General features: G+C 37.1%; 1 protein-coding gene across 2 annotated transcripts in view; it reads right to left on the bottom strand.

Moving 5' to 3' along the window:
- Positions 1-19356, bottom strand: part of ZC2HC1A (zinc finger C2HC-type containing 1A) — a 153287-nt gene that overhangs the window by 105546 nt on the left and 28385 nt on the right. For both annotated transcript variants that reach the window (XM_069100158.1, XM_069100159.1), the window contains exon 3: positions 12831-13043. In XM_069100158.1, coding sequence (XP_068956259.1) covers positions 12831-12895 — 65 coding nt within the window. In that variant the 5' untranslated portion in view covers positions 12896-13043. The remainder of the gene's footprint in view (positions 1-12830; positions 13044-19356) is intronic.

The raw sequence follows: 19356 nt of genomic DNA, 5'->3' as shown, positions 1-19356 counted from the left end.
GACTCACCTGATTTTTCAGTATATATTTGAGACATTAGACCTTTATCAGAGAAATTTTCTGTAAAAAAATTTTATAGTACTTCATTGTATATGGTACCTTTTAGCATAATGTAATTTTCCTGATTATCTCTTAATTAAGTCTATTTTGCTTTTGCTTTGTCTGAGACTTTCAGCTTTTTTTTTTTTGGTGCTTCTTTGGCCAAGTGGTTAATTCTCTTTTAATAACTTTCCTGCATTACTCTTGTTTCTTTTCCCAATTTTCCCACCACTCTTATCTTTTTAATTCTCTCAAGAACTCTTGGGTCCACTTAGCATTTTTCTTTGAAGCTTTGCTTGCAGGTGTTTTCACATTGTTGTCTTCTTTTGAGTTTGTGTCTTGATCTTCCCTGCCACTGTAGTAGTTTTTATGGTCAAATTCTCTTTTGTTGTTATTGTTTGCTTATTTTCCCAGCCTACATCTTGCCTTTGAACTTTATGTTAAAGTTGGGCTCTGTTCACCTTGGTGTGGGGAGGCATTGTCCCAAGCTTCAGGCTTTTGCATGCTGTTGTTTTTAGAGCTAGTTCTGGGGGGCTGCATACTTTTTTAATGCTTCAAAAGTGGTGTGTTCCTGGGAGAGGTATGGTCACTGCTCTTCTGGTCTATGTTCTGGTCTTTATCCAGGAATGGCCTCTAGTTTCCTGCAGTCACAAGCCCTTGTGCTCCTCTTTGCTTTGGAACTGTGACCAGTTTTTCTGTTCCCTTGTGAAGTAAATTAGTTTATGTAGAATTGCTATTTTTATTATATTGGTCCAGCTTATGACTGAGAAATTAATATTTCTCCAATTATTTAGCTCTGTCTTTGTTGCCACATAGACTGAGTATTCATATAGTTCCATATATTCTATCCATATCCATACATTATATCCATATAGTTGCTCCATGTAGCAAGTATTTTATACATCTCAAGTTTTTTATACATTACTGTAGATATTTTAAAGGGAATTTATCTTTCTACCCCTCCTTCCTGGTTTTTGATGGTAGCATGTAGGAATGCTAGTAATTTATGTGGTTTTATTTTATATCCTGTAACTTTATTTAATTTTTTGTTTGAATAAAAATTTTAGCTGGTTCCCCAGGATTCTCTATGTAATCCATTATGCGACCTGTAAAAAAGTGATTATTTTGTTTCCTCTTCACCTATGCTAATTCCCTCTATTTTCTTTACCTTATTGCTCTAGCTATCATTTTAGCGCTATATCAAATAGTAGTAGTGAAAATGGACATTCTTCCTTTACTGCTGATCTTACTAGAAAGGCCTCATTTATCCTATTATTAATGTAATGGTAAATTTTGTTAAAAGACTATCATTAAAATAGTTTCAAACTATATAATTACTTTCCCACCTATGCAGAATCTTTATGAGGGTTACCTTTATGAGGGTAAAAAATTTTAAGGACATGTAAATAGATGGCATAGATAACAACAACATCCATAACCAAGTGCTCAACACTATAAGAAGTAGTAGTGGAATTAACATCTGAACTCCTTATGAAGCAGATATAGGATATATAATAAAATTTTTAATGACCCAATCTGTTAGTATAGGATGAAATCTATATGAAAATTACTATGGTAGTTTTTTGGGGTGCCAGGAATCAACTTTTTTTTTTAAATATAGCTTTTCTGGCATTGCATATTATCAAAAAAGCTATGTATGCATTTTCAAGATCAAGTCTTGGTTGTCTTCCAAAGATCACATCATCTACACTAGGCATTAATGATAATTGTTTTGAGGGGTGGAGTCAAGATGGAGGAGTAGAAACAGGAGTTCCTCAGGGCTCTGGCTCCTACCTCCTCCAATTCATGTAAAAGGTGACTCTGACCAAACTTTGGAGCTACAGAACCCACAAAATGACACAGAGTAGCTAACCTCCCACTGAGAACAGCCCGACAGGCTAGCAGGAAGTGGCCAGCACAGAGTTCTGGGAGTTGAGCCTAGCCCCTAGCTCGAGCAGGAGGTTTTAGCCTCAGGGTGGGCCTGACTAGCGGCCAGGTGGAGGGATTTCAAATTACCAGCAGTTGTGGTGGTTTCCATAATTATCAAACCATAGATGCTAAGGACAAAGTGAGAGTTCAGTGCAGTGTGGACTTTGGGAGTGTGGTCTGGCCTTTGCCCCCAGGGCAAGAAGCTACTGAGGTGCCATGGCCATGCAGCCACTGCCACCACAAGGCAGCTTCAGCTCCTGGAATGCAGATTGTAGAGGGACCAAGCAACCAGTCTGAGGGGTAATCACTCTTGCTTTAACCTGCTTGGATCTGGATTGCGGTCTAGGGTGGAGGTCCTGGGGTATGAGACCAGCTTGCCAGAGCATGTGGAAGCTTCAGAGAGAGCACCCAACTAATACCTTTGGCAGCTGAGAAAACCCCAGCATTTGGGACAAAGCTCCTCTGTCTGGTGGCAGAGTCCTACTGTGGCAAAAAGGCTAGGGGTCAAGTGACTGAGGGGCAACATGACCAGGCAAAGAAAGTAAAACAAACAGAAGAATCCAACATTAGACTCCTATTTTGGGGACAAAAAGGATCAAAGCATGGAACAGGAGGAAGACAGTGAAGTCAGAACTCCTGTACCAAAAGCTTCAAAGGAAAATACGAGCTTGTTACAGGACATAGAGGACCTTAAGAAGCAGATAAGAGAAGTAAAGGAAAAATTGAGAAGAGAAATGAGAATGATGCAAGAAAAATCACACCTTAAAAAACAGACTAACTCAAATGACAAAAGAGGCTCAAAAAGGCAATGAGGAGAGGAATCCCTTAAAAAGCTGAATTTGCCAGATGGAAAAAGAATCTCAAAAGCTCACTGAGGAGAATCATTCCCTCAGATTTAGAATGGACAAAAGGGAAGCTAGTGCCATTAAGAGAAATCAAGATGCTATTAAACAGATCCAAACAAAAGAAAGAATAGAAGGCAATGTGAAATAGCTCATGGGAAAAACCACTGACCTGGAAAATAGATCCAGGAGAGATAATTTAAAAATTATTGGACTACCTGAAAAGCCAAATTGGACTACCTAGAAATCATCCTCCAAGAAATTCTCAAGGAAAATTGCCCTGATGTTTTAGAACCAGAAGGCAAAATAGAGGTTGAAAGAATCCACTGATCACCTCCTAAAAAAAGATCCCCAAAAGAAAACTCCTAGGCATATTATAGCCAGGTTCCAGAATTCCCAGATCAAGGAGAAAATATTACAAGCAGCCAGGAAGAAACAATTTGAATATTGTGGAAACACAATCAGGATAACCCAGCATCTGGCAGCTCCTACACTGAGGGATCAAAGGGCTTGGAATATGATATTCTGGAGGTCAAAGGAGCTGGGATTAAAACCAAGACTCACTTCCCCAGCAAAAATGAGTATCATGTTTCAGGGGAAAATATGGTCATTCAGTGGAATAGAGGACTTTCAAGCATTCTTAATGAAAAAACCAGAGTTGAATAGAAAATTTGACATTCAGATACAAGAAGCAAGAGAAGCATGAGAAGGTAAACAGGGAAAAGAAACCATAAGGAACTTATCAAAGTTGAACTATTTGTATCCCTACATGGCAAAGTGATAATTGTAACTTATGAGACTTTTCTCAGTATGAGAATAGTTGAAGGGAATAGAAATGTGTGTGTGTGTGTATATTCATATATATGTCTATATAGCAGGGTATATGGGCATATGAATACATATGTGAATTGTGTATATATATATATATATATATATATATATATATATATATATATATATGTACAGGAATACATAGATAGAGGGCACAGGACCAATTTAATAGGAAGGGATGATACTTAAAAGGTGAAATTAAGAAGTGAGAGAGGAATATAATGAGAAGAGAATGGGGCAAACTATCTCATATAGAAGTGGCAAGGGAAAATGGTCACAATGGAGGGGAAGAACAGGAAGGCAAAAGGGAATGGGTCAACCTTATTCTCATTGAATTTGGCTTAGGGAGGGAATGACATATACACTAAATAGGGTATCTCACCCTACAGGAGAGCAGGGGGGAAGGGGATGAGAGGGGGGATGATGGAAGGGAGGGCAGGCTGGGGGGGGAGGGAACTTGGAAGCACCCACTTTTGAAAAAGGACAGGATTAAAGTAGAGAAAAGAACAAGTAGGAGGTGGGATAGGAGGGAGGGAAATATAGTCAGTCTTTCACATTATATCCCCTATGGAAATGTTTTACATATCTACACATGTACAACCTATACTGAACTGCTTATCTTCCCAGTAAGGGTGGGTGACAAGGGAAGAAGGGAATGAATCTGGAATTCAAGGCTTTAAAATAAAATGTTTAATGTATATACACACTATTATCAATATTACTTAACATGTACCTGGGAAATAAGATATACAGGCACTGGGGCATAGAGATCCACGGTGACCTACTGGAAAGTCAGAGGGGGTATGGGAGAAGATATGGGAGAGAGCAGATTGGAGGAGGGGATATCCAGTGGGATTGCTATTTTGGGATGGTGGGTAGGAGGACAAATGGGAATAAAGTCTGTAACTCAAAATGTTGCAGAAATGAATGATGTAAACTAGAAGTTAATAAAGCATTACAAAAAATGATAATTGTTTCTGTATCATAGTGAATTTCCAGCGTTTTTTTGATTCATTGGTTACTGAATGTTTACATATAGGATATACAATGCCATTAGTAGGACCTCTCCTCAGAAAAATACAAATCATTATAATTTTTTTCTTTTTTTTTAACTTTTTTTTGTCTTTATTGATTTGTTCATTTACTTTGACTTTATAAAATTCAGTTCCCCAGTTCTTTGTGTTACAAATTTTCTTCCCTCCCTGACTCCCCCCGCCCTTCCATGGCATCGTACAATCAGGTACAGGATTTGTATATACTTTCACATTAGACATTGGTCAGGTTATAAAGAAGGATTGTATGGGATAGAATGAACAATGGGAAAGAGGAAAGTAAAGCAAACAAGAAAAAGAAAGAGAGCAGGTAATTTGCTTCAATTTGCATTCAAACTCTATTCTTTCTGGTTCTTTCTCTGAATGTAGACATATCTCTCCATCATGAGTCTTCTGGAGTTTACTTATAGCTCTGCATTTCTGAGTAGAGTCCAGTCTATCAAAGTTGGTCATCACACATACATTGTATCTGTAATTGTGTACAATTTTTTCCTGGTTCTGATCTTCTCACTCAGTATCAGTTCATATAAGCCTCTCTAGGTAGATATGAAGTCCATCTGCTCTTTGTTTCTTATGGCACAATAATATTTCATTACATTCTTATACCATAACTTGTTTAGCCATTCCCCAATTGATGATCATCCCCTTAATTTCCAATTTTTTGCCACCACAAAAAGAGCTGCTATAAATATTTTTGTACATATGGGTCTTCCTCCTGCTTCTGTGATCTCTTTGGGATACAACCCTAGAATGATATTGCTGGGTCAAAGGATAAACTTTGGGCATAGTTCCAGATTGCTCTCAAGAATGGTTGGATCAGTTCACAACTCCACCAGCAATGTATTAGTGTTCCAATTTTTCCACATCCTCTCCAGCATTTATCATTTTCCTGTTTTGTCATCTTAGCCAATCTGACTGGTGAGATGTGGTACCTCAGAGCTGTTTTGATTTTCATTTCTCTAATCAATAGTGATTTAGAGCATTTTTTCATATGCTTATGGATATCTTTAATTGCTTCCTCTGAAAACTGTCTGTTCATATCCTTTGATCTTTTATCAATTGGGGAATGAATTGTATTCTTATAGATTTGACTCAGTTCTCTGTATATTTTAGAAATGAGGCTTTATCGGAGATATTGGTTGTAAACATTCTTTCCCAATTTCCCACTTCCCTCTTAATCTTGTTTATACTGGCTTTGTTTGTACAGAAGCTTTTCAGTTTCATGTAATCAAAGTTATCCATTTTGCATATTATAATGCTCTCTAATTCTTGTTTGGTCATGAACTCTTCCCCTCTCCATAAATCTGATGGAACTGTTCCTTGCTTTCCCAGATTGCTTACAGTATCATCCTTTATACCTAGACTATTCACCCATTTAGACTTAATTTTTGGTATACGGTGTTAGATAATGGTCTATGCCCTGTTTCTGCCATACTATATTCCAGTTTTCCCAGCAGTTTTTGTCACATAATGAGTTCTTATCCCCAAAACTGGGATCTTTGGGTTTATCAAAGAGTAGATTATTATAGTCATTGACTCCTGAGTCTCGTGTACCCAATCTATTCCATTGATCCACTGCTCTATTCCTCAGCCAGTACCAAGTAGTTTTGATGACTGCTGCTTTATAACACAGATTAAAATCTGGTATAGCTAGGTCACCTTCCCTAGCATTTCTTTTCATTAATACCCTTGATATTCTGGACTTTTTGTTCTTCCAAATGAATTCTGTTACTATTTTTCCTAGGTCTATAAAGTAATTTTTTGGTAAATTGATTGGTATGGCACTAAACATGTAATTTAATTTAGGTAAAATTGTCATTTTTATATTACATTAGCTCGACCCAGCCATGAGCAATTGATGTTTTTCCAATTAGTTACATCTGACTTTATTTGTATGAGAAGTGTTTTTTAGTTGTGTTCATACAGGTCCTGGGTTTGTCTTGGCAGGTAGATTCCCAAATATTTTATAATGTCTACAGTAACTTTAAATGGGATTTCTCTTTCTATCTCTTGTTTTTGGATTTCATTAGAAATATGCAGGAATGCCGAGGATTTATGTGGGTTTATTTCATATCCTGCTACTTTGCCAAATTTATTTATTGTCTCAAGTAGTTTTTTACTTGATTCTTTAGGATTCTCTAAGTATATCATATCATCTGCAAAGATTGATAACTTGGTCTCTTCTTTATCTAATTTGATTCCTTTGATTTCTTTTGCTTCTCTAATTGCTACTGCTAACATTTCTAGTACCAGACTGAATAAGAGGGGTGAAAGTTGTCACCCTTGTTTCACCCCTGATCTTATTGGAAATGCTTCTAGCTTATCTCCATTACATATAATACTTGCTGATGGCTTTAAATAGATGCTATTTATTATTTTAAAGAAAGCTCCACTTATTCCTATACTTTCTAGTGTTTTTAATAGGAATGGATGTTGTACTTTGTCAAAAATCTTTTCTGTGTCTATTGAGATAATCATGTGGTTTCTGCTAGTTTTATTGTTGATATGATCAATTATAATGATGGTTTTCCTGATATTAAACCATCCTTGCATTCCTGGAATAGATCCTACCTGTTCAAAGTGTATTATTCTTGTGATATGTTGCTGTAGTCTTTTTTCTCTCATTTTATTTAAAATCTTTGCATCTATATTCATGATGGAAATTGGTTTATAATTTTCTTTTTACATTTTATCTCTTCCTGATTCAGGTATCAGTACCATATTTGTGTCATAAAAAGAATTTGGTGGACTTTTTCTTCAGTAATTTTCCCAAAGAGTTTGTAGAGTATTGGAATCAATTGTTCTTTAAATGTTTGATAGAATTCCCTAGTAAATCTGTCTGGTCCTGGAGATTTTTTCCTAGGGAGTTCAATGATGGATTGTTCAATTTCTTCTTCTGAGATGGGGTTAAGTAATTTACTTCCTCTTCAGTTAATCTGGGCAGCTTATATTTTTGTAAATATTCATCCATTTCACTAAGATTGTCAAATTTATGTGTATATAATTTGTCAAAATAATTCCTAATTATTGTTTTAATTTCCTCTTCATTGGAGGTTTTTAAAAAATTTTCCTTTTCATTTTTGACACTCATCATTTGGTTTTGTTGTTCTTTTTTTTTGTTTTTAGCATATTGGCTAAGAGTCTATAGATTTTTTTTTAATAAAACCAGCTCTTAGTTTTATTTATTAATTCAATAGTTTTCTTAATTTCAATTTTATTAATCTCTCCTTTGTTTTTCAGTATTTCTAATTTAGGATTTAATTGGGGATTTTCAATTTGTTCTTTTTCTCTCTTTTTCAATTGCATGCCCAATTCATTGACCTCCCTTTTTTCTAATTTATTCATGTATGCACTCAGGGATATAAAACTTCCCCTAAGAACTGCCTTTGCTGCATCCCACAAATTTTGGTATGTTGTCTCATTATTGTCATTCTCTTGAATGAAGTTACTGATTGTTTCTATGATTTCTTGTTTGACCCACTAATTTTTTAGGATTAAATTGTTTAGTTTCCAATTAGTTTTTAGTCTTTCTTTCCATGGCCCTTTATTGCATATGATTTTTATTACTTCATGATCTGAGAATGATGCTTTTAATATTTCTCCCTTTCTGCACTGAATTGTGAGGTTTTTATGTTCTAGTACATGGTTGATTTTTGTGTATGTGCCTTGTACCGCTGAGAAGAAGGTATATTCCTTTTTAGCCCCATTCAGTTTTCTCCAGAGATCTATCATACCCACCCTCCTCTAAAATTCTATTCACATCCTTAACTTCTTTCTTGTTTATTTTGAGGTTGGATTTATCACCCCCCCCCCCCCCCCCGTGAAACGCATGCCGCGCTTCGAGCTGCATCCAATCAGAGCTGCAGCAGTGAGCGCGTCATCCTGTTCTTCCCCAGTGATTTGCTTATTGAATAAAGGTACATTTTTTTTGTTCACATTTACCTGTTTATTAAAATTGCTGTCAATGTTCATTAAAATAAGCCCTCCCCTGAAAATAAGCCCTCTGGTGTTTTTCTGTCCAAAAAATTAATAAGACAGTGTCTTATTATTGGGGAAACACGGTTTATAGTGTTTGCCAATTTCCAAGGTGTAAATGCTTACACTGAAAATTTAACAACCAGCTCTCAAGAACAGGTACTGACTCCAGTATGCCCTTGGTTGTCTCTGACTTCAGGATGCCAGTAAAAGTAGATAGGTGAGGCAAGGAGGTACTTTGCGTCCAGGGATTTAAAGATCCATTCAGATCCATTAACAAGAAAAGCCAGAGAAGCAACTATATGACACAGTGGAAAGAGCACCAAGCTTGGAGTCAAGAAGGATTTGAGGTGAAATCTGGGTGCAGACAAGTAAGAAGGCAACATCATTTAGTCAAAACCCCCCTTTTTCTGATTAGGAAACTGAAGCCAAGACAGATTAAGTATATTGTCCAGGGTCACAGCCTGCAACTATCTAAGGCAGGATTTGAATCTTGATTTTATGCCAAGTCAAACACTCCCTCTGTTATTTGAATTCAACCAGAAGAGAGTATAATGAATCCAAAGAAGTCAACCTTGTGGTATGAAAGTAAATAGTACTTATTGAAGTAGGAAGAGAACTAAGAGTGTGGTGTCTCTGAAGCCTAGGGAAAGAAAGAGGAAGGGAATGGCCAATAGTGCCAAATTCTATATAGAAGTCAGTGAGGTCTTCCTTCTGGAAAAAAGAGGAAGAAAAGAAAAAAAGAGAAAAAAAATGTGGAAATTTCTAGGCATTATGTCTGCAGTATTTCTCTGATCTACCAACTTAGTAAGCCTTAAAGAAAAAGGGAATTAACTTAGGGGTTTAAAAAAATGGGGAAGCATATTCTTATTTAACTCCTCATCTTCTGCTCTTCGGGGTTAGAGATTAGTTGGACCATACAGCAATAACTGGAATCAACCTTAAACGCCATCTAATCCACTTCTGTCATTTTATACATGAAGAACCTGAAAACCAAAGTGTTAAGTAAATGACTTGTCCTAAGTCATATAGGTAGTAACAGAGATAAGATTTTATCCCAGGTTCTCTGGCTGCAGAGTCTTTCTTAGGAGTGCTAAGAAGCTCAGTTTTATTCTGAGACAAAGTAAGATCTTGATCATACAATTAAGAGCCAGTTCCAAAGAATAAACAAGGATCTACATGTCATAAGTGGAAGCATAAGTTATTTAAGAAGTAATCAGGAAGTGCCCAATAACAGTGTAAGTGCAATAGTAATAAACTTATTGCGATGTGAGTAAGATGTAAATAGAAACTGCTTTCCCACGAAGTCAGAGTAATTGGCATGCTGCTTTGTACTGAGAGGGTCCACTGACATTTCTTCTGCCATCTTATTTCAGAACCAAAAGTAAAGATTTGCAATAGAATGGAAAAAATAATGGCTCTGGAGTGATATATATGTATATATATATATATATATATATATATAACATATTTGCATATATATAAACGTATATACATAGTTACATTGTTTTACACATCATATGTATGTGTATATGTTTATATACACACATATATATAGTATACATATAAAACTTGTGAGTTTTTTAAGCATTTACATAGAATCATAGATCCAATAGCGTTAGACAGGACTTCCAATGCTATTGAGTATAACTGCTTCATTTTAAAGTGAGAAAGTTAACAATGTCATAGAAATATTAGAGATGATCCACTGAATATAGATTGGTTACACATTTTGCCCTGTATCATGCAAGTATTTATATTTTTCCTTGGATTCAAAACACTGTGAGACAATTAGGTCCTATGTGCATTATTGTCCCCATTTTATGAATAAGAAAACTGAACTTTGAAAAATTTTAGTGACTTGCCAATGGACCCACAGCTAGTATGCATCCAAGGTGGGATTTAAGCCAGGCTACCTGAATTTAAGTCCAACACTCTATCCATTATACCACAATATTTCTCCAGATCTCTAGATTTCACTCTTTCTTCTATTCTCAAAATCAGTATAGCCATTTTCTGAATATCAGGATGGTCACTTTCTTGACATCTACCACTGGAGGGAGCACCCACCTCAATGAACTCATGTAATCCATTGAAGTAAAACAAGAATCTGATGTTTGGTGGTCAGGTTGGATTGAACATTGTTATGGCTCTTTCTGTTTCCCAACGGTCCCCTCACATAAAAAAATCACAAACACACACACACACACACACACACACACAATGAAGTGACTGTTTTCCCAGGAATGCTAATGTGTGTGTGTGTTAATTTCTTGTTAATTGGACTGGATTTTTTTCTTATTATGTTATAAATGCTAATTAGTATTTTTTCAATAGTTATAGCAATTAATTTAAAAGGACTTTGGCTTCTTCGGAATTACATTTTCTTTTTCAAATATTGAATCCTATTTAAACAAGCAGGAAAGAACTAAGGTCTTTGAGGGAATTAACCTAATATGAGAGCTAGAATGGACTTTAGAAATCATCTAGCCCACCTCTTCTTTGCTGATCTCTTTATTTCAAGTTTTTTTTAAATGTTTGATGCCAATTTAAAAATATTATTTTATTATTGCATATTTCTTCCCCTGCCCCACCTTTCTAAAAATTATGCCTAGAAACAGGAGAAAACAGGTAACACATAGAACACTTATACATGTTGGTGTGCATCATTCTACACCCAAAGATGAACAGCTCTCTACCCAAAAGAGAGAAGAATGTTTCATTATCTATTCTGTGTGACCAGTAACAGTCAATGTCATTCTTCTGAGTTTTGATGTTTTTCAATAGTGTTTTTCTTTGCATTATACTTTATATTGTTCTTGTGGTTCTGCTTTGTTTGCTCTATGTAATCTCATACAAGTCTTGTCATGTTTCTCAAAATTCCATGTATTTTTCATTTTTTAAGATACAAATAAATTGTATTATATTTCTACAGCAAAACTTACTTAGTTGTTTTCCAATCAACGGACATCTATGTTGTTTCCATTATTTTGTTCCCACAGCAATCAATCAGGCAATCCATCAATCAATCAAGAAGTATTTATTAAGCACCTACTCTGTGCTAGGACCTGGTAGTACAAAGAAAGAAATAATCCCTCTTTACAACAATCTTACATTTTAGTCGATTAGACAGGTATGTATAAAATATAAATATAAAGTTAATAAATACATATATACAAAGTAGTTAAATACAAGGTAGTTTGAGAGAAAGTTCAATAGGAACTTGAGGGAATTGTGAAAAACTTTTTGCAGAAGATAGTGTCTGATCTTTCTATTAAAAAAAAAAGAGGTGGATAGTGAGAGATGAAAGTAAGGAGTAAGTAAATCTCATGCATGAGGGGAGTTGCCAGTGCAAAGGCAAAGAAACAGGATATGGAATGCCTGTAGTAAGAAGCATACAGAAGGTTGGGGTGCAGGTAGGTGATACAGTAGATAGAGTGCTAGGCCTGAAGTCAGAAAAATGAGCTCAAATCTGGCCTCAGACATTTACTAGCTGTGTGATACTGGGTAACTCACTTAACCCTGTTCACTTCAGTTTACTCATCTTTAAAATGAGTTGGAGAAGGAAATGAAAAACCACTCCAGCGTTTTTGCCTAGAAAGCCCCAAATGGGGTCATGAAAGTTGGACATGACTGAAATGACTGAACAATGACAACAAATAGAGAAGTCTAGTTAGGCAGAATGTGGAAAAGAAAATAATATTCAATGAAGCTGAAAAGATAAGTTGGATCTAGGTTGTATAGAATTTTAAAATTCTCTCTTAGGAAGGGTGTTCATATATTATTATAGAGGTAATAGGAAACCAATGGTTTAGGTCAAGTAGGGGATTTGTGTGGTCAGATCTGTGCTAAAGAAAAATTATATTGGCAGTAGTGTGTATGATGGACTGGAGAAAGGCAAGTCTTGAAATAGGGAGAACTCTTTCAGGAGGATGTAACAATAATCTACACTGCAGGTGATGGGGAACAAGAGGTAGCTTAGTGGAGAAAAGACATTGGATATGTAGGGCAGAGTCAAAATGACAGAGTAAATGCAAGGACTTGCCTAAGCTCTCCCAAATTCTCCTCCCATCATCTCTAAAATAATACCTCAAAACACATTCAGGAGCAACAGAAACAACTAAAAGATGGGGTAAAACTATTTTCCAGCCCAAGTCAACTTACAAGGTCAGGAGGAAAAGTCTGTCCGGCTGGGGTGAGAGTGGAGAACAGTTCAGTGCAGGCCTCATCAGCAAACCAGCAGGTCTTGGGAACAACAGCCCACAGATGGCAATGAGGTTGGGCAACTGGTCAGAAAGAGATTACACGGGACCATTTGCTGGCACTGGAAGCAGGACTCTTGTGTTTTACCCATTTGTGGTTCTGGGTTGCAGTTCTCTGGTGAGAAAGAGTACATTTGGTCACTACACAGAACAGAGCACAGACCAGAAGAACAGAAATCACACCTCTAAGATCAAACCAAGTTGGAAGAACTGAAAATTTACAATCCCTTAGAAGTAGCTCTGAAAAGAACAGCATGAAAAACCTGAAGCTTGTTACAATGACCCCTCATTCCCAGGAGTAGATAGCAACTTTAACGTAAAGTTAAAACTCAAGAGATAGTCTGGAAAAAAAAATGAGCTAAGAACAACAAAAAAAAGAGGCTGCTGTAATGGGAATGGGAATTTGAAGATCTTCCCTGCCCCTTAATAGACCTAGGGGGGTAGTTTGAAGACCTCTCTTGCTGCGAAGATAAACTCTGCCCCCTAATAGGCCAAGTAGAGTCACACGGAGCCTGTGGTGAGAGGATTTTTGCTGAAGGGAAGCAGAGCCCACAAGAAGCTGGTTCAGAGCTGGCCAGACTCTCTTAATGAGAGAGGACACTCATTAAGGAGATAGAGAGCTTTGTGAATAAATATTGATTTTGTATTGGTTTGTGGGAAGGCTAAAAGATGGCATGGCTCTCAGTCTTATGGCTTCTGAATATCTTTGGTACTATGATGGAATCGTCTTACTGATTTTGGGATTCAGTTTTCTGATGTCTAAATCAATGCCTTAGCTCTATCCTCTATCTGGAGAATCTGGTATATTTTGTGATTGAACATCATTTGATACTTATAGTTATGGTCTTCATTGTGACTGTAGGTGCTATAAATATGCATTGATGGTACATTTGGTGGCAAGGAGGGGATCTCAAAATAGCAGACCTCTAGTTGGAGGCAGAAGGGATTTAGAAGAAGAAATGGGCTATCCCAGGATGGGAGGATTTCCGTTATGCCTCCCTACCAAGGGAGTGGTCTAAAAGTACAGGGCTCTGTGAAAACTGGAAGCAGAGATTGCAGCAGGGAGAACCTAGAGATTAAGAAACATGGTTACAAAGAATACCAATAAAACCTGAGAGAACTGGAGGCAGTGAGTAGGAGAGGCTGGTTTTGCTGACAGACTACCGTATTGTATATAAAAGCAGAGACAAGCTGTTACAAGAGTTGGCTAAGGGCCAGAATTCGAGACTTCCTTTAGAGGAGCAACCTGGAGAAGGAGGTGGAAGGAGAGAGTACTGGAAAGTACTGGAAAGTACTCTGGAAGCTGAGAGGGCTGTTGTAAATTTGGCTCAGAAAAAGAAGCAAAAAAGTAACAGGAGGAAAGTTTATATAGCTTTGGTAGAGTCTGAGCCTAGTTGCTATGACAACTCCCAAGAAAGTGCATTGGTGATACAATACAGTAATACAATACAGAATGACACATTGTTTCATGGTGAAGCTTTTATGGAGGAAGAAGATGTAGCAGCAAGCACCCCAGCTTTCCCAGGGTGGCTGCCAGCACAGGTTCTTAGATCTGCTTTGTTAAAGGAAAGTGACTCAAAATAGGTTAACAAGCTTACTTTAATCAGTCAAACATATGTCGTTTACCTCATTCAGGCAAAAAAGGTCAGCACCCCGAACTTCAAAGTATACAGGCAGAATTATCAAGACAGAAACAGATCAAGTAGACAGCTTTCCAAACTGTCCAACCATTACATCCATACCCAATCAACATCTGGGTTTCAACATCTGGGTTTTTCAAAGCCGGGGGGCTCTGGATAATGGCTTCCCAGAATCCATATCAAATCACAGAACACTTCTCAAAGTGAGCCCCAAAACAAAGGGCTTACATCAGGGCTTATATAGCCTTCTCCTGGCTCAGAGAATGTAACAACCTTTTGGACCCACTGGCCAATCAAAAAGTATCTACTGAAAAACAAGCCTCCTACCCCAGGCTCCAGGTGCACTTTAGCCTAGGGGCAGGGAAGATCTTTAAAATTTACATTCCCATTACATAAGGTCACCCCATACCGAGAAGAAGGCAGGAGAGTCAGGGAAGGCAAGCAGTATTCAAGGAGATACTTGAGAATTTCACTCAATAGATTACTGATATTTTGAGCAGATTCACCCAAAGGATGGGAGAATCCTTAATGTCTTGAATGGTAAGAATCAGTGATGAAGGAGCTGTTGGGATAGTGGAAGATAAAGTGGGCTGCTTGAAATTTATAAGTATTTGCCAGAATCCTTTTGTCCATCAAGCTTTTAGAGATTTTCATTTGGCAGGAGGTAACAATATGACAAATCTATTAGCTGCTGATGGATGCAATAGAATGTATCCTGCTGATTCTATGTGGCCTAGTGGAGACAGACCCTGGTATTCACTTAGAGACTGCATATGAAAGTTGAAAGAAGTAATGAAAACTGCTATCAAGGTTGGAAATTCAGATACATATCATGATGTCCCCTTAGCAGTTCCTCATAGAAATATCATGGTGAAGACAGCTCCTCTTGTTCATAAGCCCCTACTTCTGACTCTACTAATTGGTGAAATAGGGAACCCTCTGTCAGAGGTGCTGGATAAGATTTCACAGCTAAGTGACTTAGGAGAATGGGAAAAAGATACATTTCCTCATGAGAGAAAAGTAAATGTCCAGAGAATTCAAAGTCAGAATAGACTGGCAAGAAAAGAATTGTTTACTGCTCTACTGAGAGTAGAGGTTGATTTTAGAAAAATTGATGGTATTCCAACTAATGAACTATGTAAAATATACTGTGATAAGGGGCTTAATGTCAGAAGGAATAGGGAGGAGAGGGCTACAGATGCTCCTAAACCACTGTGTCCAAGTTCATCACACCTTCAGGGAGAATAGGAAATTGGCCAAGCCCCTGCTCAGATTAAAGAAATACACAGACAAGATTGCAGAACCCATATCAATCTGATTATATATTGGAAAAATGGATCAAATACTGTATCCAGGGCCTTGTTAGATACTGGGGAGAAGGCCTCCCTCATTTATGGGAACCCTGATAAGTTCAAGCATGGATCTCCTATTACTATCACAGGCTGAAATATCAGCCAGACAAGTTAAACTAAGAAAGAATATATTGTGGTCATTGTACCCAATCCCGAATACATCATTGGAATAGATATATTGAAAGGTATGACTCTGAATTTACCTGAAGGAAGATATCAATTTGCAGTAAGGAAAATAGGAATTAATACAGTTTTAGTGGGAAAAATAAAAATGGACCCAATCACTTTTCCTGAACCTTCTGAAGCAATTACTTCAAAGCAATATAGTGTGCTAGGTGGGCAAGATGAAATTGCCAATACTATAAAGGAATATGTTGAAGTAGGAGTATTAGTCCCTACAACCACATGATGGAATAATCCTGTTTGGGCAGTATGAAATCAGATGGGACATGGAGAATGACAGTGTATTATAGACAATTGAATAAGGTGACTCCTCCCTTGTATGCTGCTGTTCCAGATACTGCCACTTTAATAGAAAAGATTTAGAAATATGATGGGACTTTGTATGCAGTGATTGATTTGGCCAATAATGCCTTCTTCACCATCTCAATAGACTCTAAACAGTGAAACCAGTTTTCTTTCACTTGGTAGGGCAGACAATATACTTTCATCTGCTTGCCGCAAGGATATCTGCATAGTCCCACTATTTTTCATGGGATTGTGGCCAAACATTTGGATGAATTAAAGCTATCTGGTATACAGCTTGCCCACTGCATTGATGATATTATGATACAGAGAAAAATTGTAAAAGAAGTAGAGAAGAGTTTGACACTTTTGATTGAACATATGAAAGCAAAGGGTGGGAAATTAACCCTGCAAAGATTCAAGGATCAGCTCAAAATGTAAAATTTTGGGGAATACAGTGGAATAAGGGACTGTGAGAGATTCTGCCCCAAGTCCAACAAAAGATTCAGGATTTTCCTATTCCTACCAATAAGAAGAGGCCTAAAAGTTTGTAGGATTATTTGTATGTTGGCGACATCACATTCCACACCTGGGACAGATTTTGAAACCCTTGTATAAAGTTACCAGGAAGAATAAGAATTTGATTAGGTACTTGAGCAGAATAAAACTTTTGAGGAAGCCAAAGCTGCTATACAATTGGCTCTAGATTTGTGGCCCATGCAGAATGGTCCAGTGGAATTACAAGTGACTGTACTGGATGATTAAGCAAACTGGAGCTTATGGCAGAAACAACAAAGCCGAAATGTACCCTTAGGATTTGGGTGCAGGAAATTTCCTTCATCTGGAGTGCAATATACACCTTTTGAAAAGCAGTTATTAGCTGTGTATTGGGCGTTGGTAGAGATTGAACAACTGACTCTGCGCCATGAAGTGATATTAAGGCCTGGGATCCCAATTATGACCTGGGTAATGAGTACCCCAGCTTCTCATAGAATTGGACATGCCAAAGAGGCCAGCATGGAATTGGTGTATTCAAAATAGAACTAAAACTGGCAAAAGTGGAGTTTCTGCCCTACATGAATCTATAGCTAACATCGATACTGAGGGACATGATAAATCCCTTGAACCAAGGCAACAGTTGGTACAGACAGACCTTGGTAAGATGAAATTATGGATATGATGGACTAACTGAAGAAGATAAAAAACATGCATGGTTTACTGATGGGGCAGCAAAATATTCAGGCCAAAAAAGACACTGGAAAGCAGTAGCCTATAGCCCATGTACTAGAAGAACTTTGGAAAGTACTGGGATAGGTAGAAGTAGTCAATATGCTGAACCTATGGCAGTACATCAAGCCATCAAAACAGAACAAGGAGGACAGTGTCATATATTCACTGATTCATGGGCAGAAGCTAATGGATTAGCTACATGGATGCCCATGTGGAAAAATAAAAGTTGGGAAATTCATGGTAAACAAGTCTGGGGCAAAGAATTATGGGAAGATATATGGGACGTATCTTTGGTTACTGATTTGTCAGTTTTTCATGTAGATGCCCATGTGGCCCTCACCACGCCAGAACATGAATACAATGCTCATGCTGATCGACTAGCGAAGATTGCTACTGAACACATTGTCCCTACTTTGACAACAAGTAATGATCCAGTATTAGCAAAATGGGTCCAGAAAATGGATGGCCATTTAGGGGCCCAGGCCACACATTGGTGGGTACAATATCAAGGTATTAGTATCTCTCATTCATTGTTAAAACAGATAGCAGAGGAATGTCATATATGTCAATTGGAAAAGGAGTGAACTGTTCCTCAGGTAGTAACTGGGGAGATAGCAAGGGGAAAAGTCCCAGCCCAAATCTGGCAAATAGATTATATTGGTCCCCTACCCCAAGAAAAAGGATGCAAATTTATATGTACTTGTGTTGACACCTATTCAATAGTGTCTTGTCCTTATAAGAAGGCAACCCAGGAAACTCTAGATTTCACAAGTCTATATTATGGAACCCCAATGCAGATTCAAAATGTACTGGGTCAGATATTGTATATTAAACAAAATAGAATGGATATATCATATCCCATATTATCTATGAGAATCTGGGTTAATTGAAAGAATGAATGGATTATTGAAAGAACAGTTAAGGAAGTTAAGTTCTAATAATTTGTATTAACATTGGAAAGATAATTTGTTCACTGCTTTATGTAATTTGAATAATAGACCACTGGGAGAAAGTACGCCTCTAGCCAGAATGATGACCCCAAATATGCAAATTAGAAAACAGCAGACACATAAGATACCAAATATTGAGTATTGGACTGTGAGTCAAGATGTCCCAGCACTGTATATAGGAACACCTGGCTCAGCAGGATATGATTTACATTGTTTAGAAGACTTTTGGTTAGATAGAAAAGAAATAGGAAACATCTCTACTGGTATATTTTGTGATTGAACGTCATGAGTTATTTATAGTCACAGTCTTTATCATGATTGTGGGTGCTGCAAATATTGCATTGGTGCTTCACCTGCCCATAGAAAGTTACTATGATGACTAGAAAAAAGAACAAATTAAATATCCCCAATTAAACACTAAATTTATAATCCTAAAAATCAGTAGTGAGATTAATAAAATTGAAAGTAAGAAATCCATTGAACTTAAACTAGAAGTTGATTTTATGGGGGGAAAAGATAAATCTTTGGTTAATTTGATTTTTAAAAAAGAAAGAAGTAAAACAAGTTATCGGTATAAAAAATGAAAAGGGTGAGTTCACCACAAATGAAGAAGAAATTAAAGCAAATCGCAAATAAATCAAATAAGCTTAGTTAAATTGATGAATAGTTATAAAAATATTAATTGCCCAGATTAGTGGAAGAGGAAATGGAATACTTAAAAAACCTTATCTTTAAAAAAAGAAATTGAACAAGCCAGCATTGAGCTCCCTAAGAAAAAATCCCCAAAAGCC

This window comes from Petaurus breviceps, unplaced genomic scaffold (genome assembly GCF_028583685.1).
Source record: "Petaurus breviceps papuanus isolate PSGF00001 unplaced genomic scaffold, PetGlider_PUasm1.0 38, whole genome shotgun sequence".
In the NCBI taxonomy this organism is placed as follows: domain Eukaryota; kingdom Metazoa; phylum Chordata; class Mammalia; order Diprotodontia; family Petauridae; genus Petaurus; species Petaurus breviceps.
Note: the sequence above shows the minus strand (reverse complement) of the source record. Positions and strands in the feature narration are given on the sequence as shown.